The sequence below is a fragment of the Aaosphaeria arxii genome, assembly GCF_010015735.1.
Source record: "Aaosphaeria arxii CBS 175.79 unplaced genomic scaffold BU24scaffold_11, whole genome shotgun sequence".
In the NCBI taxonomy this organism is placed as follows: domain Eukaryota; kingdom Fungi; phylum Ascomycota; class Dothideomycetes; order Pleosporales; genus Aaosphaeria; species Aaosphaeria arxii.
This window is the reverse complement of record NW_022983484.1, coordinates 1081567-1086862: the sequence shown is the minus strand read 5'-3', so window position 1 is coordinate 1086862 and position 5296 is coordinate 1081567. Positions and strand designations below refer to the sequence as shown.

The following is a 5296-nucleotide window of genomic DNA, read 5'->3' as shown; positions in this document are numbered from 1 at the left end:
GCCTTCTCTCGCTTCTCAGGAGCAACCGAGGGGGGAATGGGGTAGATGTAGTCTGCAGCCTTCTCCCTCTTCTCGGGCGCTGCTGAAGCTGGGATAGGGTAAAGGTAGTCCGCAGCCTTCTCTCGCTTCTCAGGAGCGACTGAAGGAGGGATGGGGTAGATATAGTCCGCAGCCTTCTCCCTCTTCTCAGGAGCCACCGAAGGGGGGATGGGATAGATGTAGTCTGCAGCCTCCGAACGCTCAACTGAGTTGCTGGCCTAGCGATAGAGTCAATTAGATTCATGGCTTACAAACGCGAGGTCCCACTCACAGGCACTGGCGCGGCAACAGCCAGACCGGCCAAGGTCAATACCAGGAATGAAGCCCTCATTTTTGACTTTCGAGAATGGAAGAGTCCGGGTGGTGGAAGGGGGGTTGATGATGCAGGAAGGTGGCCGACGATCCGGGATACCTTGATCTTTCTTCGAGGTATGCTCACTATATACTCTTCCGACGATACGGGCCAACAACGGTGTGTCCAATCTATATCATCTTGGCCACTCTGTACGCCGCCGTTACCCGGTAGGTACCTACTCTACCACTATCACGACTTCGAAACCCAAAGTCACGCAGCATGGTTAGTTACGTTCTCTATGGAGATCCATTGGCAAATCAGCGATAGCATCATTGCCTTACCTTCCTATACTTTGTTAGACTCGGGTTGCCTAAAGTTACTCATCTAGGCAATGGGTATACGTTTGCCAAGTTAATAACGCCGAGCAGGCAATCCTGATGTTGCATCTCCATGGTTCAGATATGATGTTCGTCTATGTTCTCTACCCTATGCTCCTGCCGTTTTGGAGGCTTCATACAGATTCCACCCATCGTACCGAACACCCCGAAGGATCATTACGAGAAGCGCCATGTGCCGGTAGTTGAACGGCCAGTAAACGGTCGTAGGAGGCCTGAGGTGCGGAGCATAAGCACCTTCTTCTCACCACCTTAGTTTCATTTCAAGCTTACACCTTTGAACCAGGCACACTGCCCTGTTGTAGTAACCAACATGTGGATCAAAGGCCTACGCGAGATCCTTCCAACGTTTGTTCAATCGATCTGGACTGCTATGGCAACATACTCGGCAATCCGCAATGCGGAAAACAGAATGATGCTAGAGGCCTTGTTTTTCGAATCACCAGAATCTCGCTGTCATGCTCCTAAGGAATTGACTTTTTCTTGACCCATTGAAGCGCTGCCAAGTCAAAGCGTATCCCAGGATAAGCATATTGCTCAAAAATGGCAGAAGCCTCGCAAGCTGACTGCTGAGGTCCCAAGAGTCAAGTTGAACGGCCGTCAACCAATTGTCCGAATCGAGATATGGTTTCGTACATTAGCCTTGTCGTGTCATCCAACGACCGCGTTGAAAGGATTCCTTGATGCCTTCTAGACTGGGTTAGGACTGGGCGATCAAAAACGCCCAATGCGATCGTTAGCGATTGTTGTATAGCGGATTACGGCAACATAGTGGAGAGGAGTGAGATCCTTCCGCTGGGCGCTGATAAGCTAAAGTAAGCTTTTGGTTTTCTTTACGAGACGAGGCGCACGGCGCAAATACCACTTAATGGTAATTAATTGCGACAATGGCTTCATCCCCCGCGAGAAAAGCGATCGTTGACATTTCTTCCTCTTTCTCCAATACCTGTGCACTTTTTGACTTTTTATTCCCAGTGCAAAGGATATCCTCCGACAAAACCCAACAGCCGGGAACTTGGGTTGTTAAGAAGTAATAGCAAGGACCAATCCTGTCTCTCACATTTGCCCGACATGCAAAGTAGAGAAAAGGACATTGAGAGGTTCGACGAAGGTGAAGAAGGAGAAGAGGCATCATTCCTGCACGAAACCCAAAAACAACTGCCTCAACGTCGGAGGTGGTTAGAATTGGGTGTTCTAGTGCTCCTCAGTCTTTCCATTCTTCTCAACATCCTCACATACTTCTCCCACAGGAAGGAGGACCTCGACGATGTCTGTTCCGTCTATACATCACAAAGTCGTATGTCATTGCACTATTCTTACCATGTCAACGATTTCACCTTTCGCCAGTCACTAATCAACATCCCGCAGTCTCCCCAATACAACAAGACGTCAAGGTCAAATACTCCACTGTCCAATTCGAGGGCTCATTCTCGAATCCAAACAGCTCCGCTTACCGACTCCCGCCCGGAAAAGAAGTCGACGACGCCTGGCTATCCCTAGGAGTCCAAAGTACGTAAAACCCTCCCCCACTAGGCGTTTGTCTTCGACATGCACGCCTACACGCCCGCACTCCCCTCCCACACTCACACGCACAATGCTCCTATGCCGACTAACTCGCAGTCCACCCAGACCACCACTACGTCGTACCGGAGGCGCTTGCCTCGCAGTACGGGCTGGATCCTGGCCTCGCGAAGGTGTCCCCGGAGCTCGGGGGCGGGTTCCCCGTGCTGTTCGAGTTCGAGCACCACTTGCACTGCCTGAACCTGCTGCGGCAGAGCAGCCACTGGGCGTACGGGCACTACAAGGCCGAGGGCAAGGGGGTGTTCGGGCACGACGACGAGGGCGTCCGCCAGCACGTCAACCACTGCACCGACATCCTGCGCCAGCAGCTCATGTGCCAGCCCGACACGGGCGTCTTCGGGCAGTACTGGGTGAAGTCCGAGGAGCAGCTGTTCGTCGACTTCAACACCAAGCACAAGTGCAAGAATTTTTGGGAGCTGAAGGATTGGGCTGTCAGCCACCAGGTCGATCCGAGGAAGTTTAGGGTCTTGGAGTTGAAGCAGAGGCCTGGAGATGTCGTGCTGGATGGAGTTCCTTAGGACGACGGACGGTGTTAATAGCATAAGATCTCAAATAGAAACTACGTTCTATATATGAACTCCCACGATCATGCCCATTGATCATGACGCTTATATATAGATAATGCACAGAAATCATATGTCAAATACCAAGTAGTAACAAGGCGCCACGAATTGACAACCATCCATCACATGTTAGATGAAATCCACAAAATCCCAAGACTCTCAAATGTTGAACTAATTTTTCTTCATTTCATTCTTATCCACAATCCCCATCATCCCTATGTAAATCTCGAACTCGAACAAAAAAAGGAAGATTAAACTAAACCCCAACCGTGGAGCACTTCCACGAATCTCCCCTCTCCCCCGATCACGAAACCCTCTTACACCACCCCATGCCGAACTCCAGCGCCACGACCCCCGACTTCCACTTCTCATAGTTCATCAGCACGTTCTGGCAGTGATTCGCATGGGGCCTCCCCATGGCCTCGTCGTGCACGTAGACGCCGCGCTCCCCCGCGGCCACCCTCTCGAGCCCCATGAGCGCAGCCCGGAACATGTACAGGCAGTGCGCGACGTGGAAGTTCTCGATGGAGTAGGCGATGAGGCGCTCGCCGCGGTCGAACTTGTCGATGAAGAACTGCTCGAGGTCCTCGAGGCGGATGTGCGACTCCGGCGACAGCGACTCGTCAGAGTGCCACGTGAAGTTCGACATGGAGACGCCGTGCTTCGGGGACGTGGTGAGCGTTGTGGCGTTGGAGTGGTGCAGGGTGGCGATCTCGTGCGCGAACGTCGCGTTGTAGCATGGCTGTGGGATCCAGACTGCCGACATGATGTCGAACTTGCAGCCGCGTTCGAGGGCCTCGTGTGGGGAGTGTCCGCAGGAGGTCCATTCTCCCGAGGCGGTTTTCCAGCGGCTGTGCTGGTCGCGGTAGTCGTCTTGCGAGGCGAGGTCCGTGGTGTAGCGGAAGTTGTAGTATGGGTCTGCGTCCTTGGAGGAGGTCGTGGGGAGCTTGCTACGCTGCGAGGCGATGTATTGGATTGAGGCTGCGAGGAGGGAGGTGATGCTGAGGATGATGACGGCGGCTGCGGCGACCTTCATCGACTTGGATCGCGCGGGACGATGCCATTGTGATTGTGGTGAATGTTCCTCGTTTTGGTTATCGACCTCGTTTTTGTATAATTCTTCGGAGACATCGCTTTCGCTACCAACACTGGTATATCTATGCGAACTTGATGCCATAGTGGTCTCGAATGAAGCGGCTGGATTGAGAAGAAAGAAAGAACTTCGAGCCACAGCGCCGTGAAGATCTCCACAATCTGAATAGGATATAGAAACAAACGTTCAAACAATGGACGATAGTCATTCACCCACCCCCATAGAAAACCCAATAGACAGTTTTCCCTCGTTCCACCTCTCCCCAGAATTCATGACCGCCGGCCGGGCGATAACCGGTAGTTCGAATCCTACGAACGTTAGCGGGGGATGCGAATGGAGGAGATGGGGGGCCCAAAATCAGACCTGTACCTATACAGAGTCACCTTCCGAATGAAGCAGCACGGCGTCATTATTTTTGCCTCCAACTCTACGTTTTGCCTTTTGGACTCTTTGAACCGCGGGGCTTTTTTTGTTCGGTTAGCAAAGGGTCAGAACTGGGAAGCATGGATGGGGTCCTCGTATAATACCGTACCCCACCAGGACACGACCACGACTGGCGGACCCATCAATCGAAAGACGTAAACTCGCACCAAATACTCGCAATCGCCCACTAACTCCAAGCATCTCAGCTCCAACAGACCCAACAGGAGGATTGTATCAAGCAAGGCTAAAGTCTAGAATCGTAATCAACCAACAAAGAGATCATTCGATCAATGATAAGAAGAAATCAATCGAAACGAGAAGATACATGCAAATCCTACAGACCTTTACACTCCCTTCTTCCTCGGCTCTCGACAACAACAGACACCTAACCCATATCACACCCATCATAAACTTAACCCTTCTCCTTCTTCTCTTCTCCCTTTGCCTCACAAAAATTCAAACACTCGCACCAGAAATCCAGCTCAGCACAACCTTATAGGGATTGCAAGATTCCACAGTTTAGTTTACTTTTCTTCACGATCCATTCGTTCCCTTTTTTCTGGTTTTTTTTTTCCATCTTTATGATTGGAGCAATCATGTATTATCGATCCCTCCCCTTGTGGGAGGGAGTGAGTTGAGATCTGAGTAACTAGGAAAGCAGTTTGAAGCTACCTAACATAGACATCGTATGAATGGAAAAAAAGAGTAGGATGAAGAGAGAGATGAGGAATCAATCAGGCAAGAAGAAGACATTGAAGAATAGTAATAAGGGCCGAAACGAACAGTTTTCAAGGAAAATCGAGTCTGGGTAAATAAGTAAGTAAGTAAGAAGAAGAAGAAGAAGAAGAAGAAGAAGAAGAAGAAGAAGAAGAAGAAGAAGAAGAAGAAGAAGAAGAAGAAGAAGAAG

At 50.7% G+C, this 5296-nt stretch overlaps 3 protein-coding genes across 3 annotated transcripts in view; 1 reads left to right on the top strand and 2 right to left on the bottom strand.

Annotated features, from left to right (window-relative positions):
- The window catches only part of BU24DRAFT_427752 (uncharacterized protein), a 907-nt gene extending 413 nt beyond the window's left edge, over positions 1-494 (bottom strand). The window contains exons 1-2 of the mRNA XM_033529293.1: positions 310-494; positions 31-232 (exon numbers count right to left, since the gene is read on the bottom strand). Coding sequence (XP_033378975.1) covers positions 31-232; positions 310-370 — 263 coding nt within the window. The 5' untranslated portion in view covers positions 371-494. The remainder of the gene's footprint in view (positions 1-30; positions 233-309) is intronic.
- A 1174-nt stretch (positions 495-1668) lies between these two features.
- Positions 1669-2902, top strand: BU24DRAFT_378783 (uncharacterized protein). Its single transcript, XM_033524674.1, has 3 exons — positions 1669-2026; positions 2098-2238; positions 2359-2902. Exons 1-3 carry the CDS (start codon positions 1801-1803, stop codon positions 2826-2828), a joined length of 837 nt encoding a protein of 278 aa, XP_033378974.1. The 5' UTR covers positions 1669-1800; the 3' UTR covers positions 2829-2902.
- Positions 2903-3152: 250 nt separating this feature from the next.
- Positions 3153-4409, bottom strand: BU24DRAFT_62207 (uncharacterized protein). The gene is made up of 2 exons (XM_033534481.1): positions 4330-4409; positions 3153-4274 (listed from the first exon to the last, which is right to left on the bottom strand). Exon 2 carries the CDS (start codon positions 4048-4050, stop codon positions 3178-3180), a length of 873 nt encoding a protein of 290 aa, XP_033378973.1. The 5' UTR covers positions 4051-4274; positions 4330-4409; the 3' UTR covers positions 3153-3177.
- Between the last annotated feature and the right edge of the window lie 887 nt (positions 4410-5296).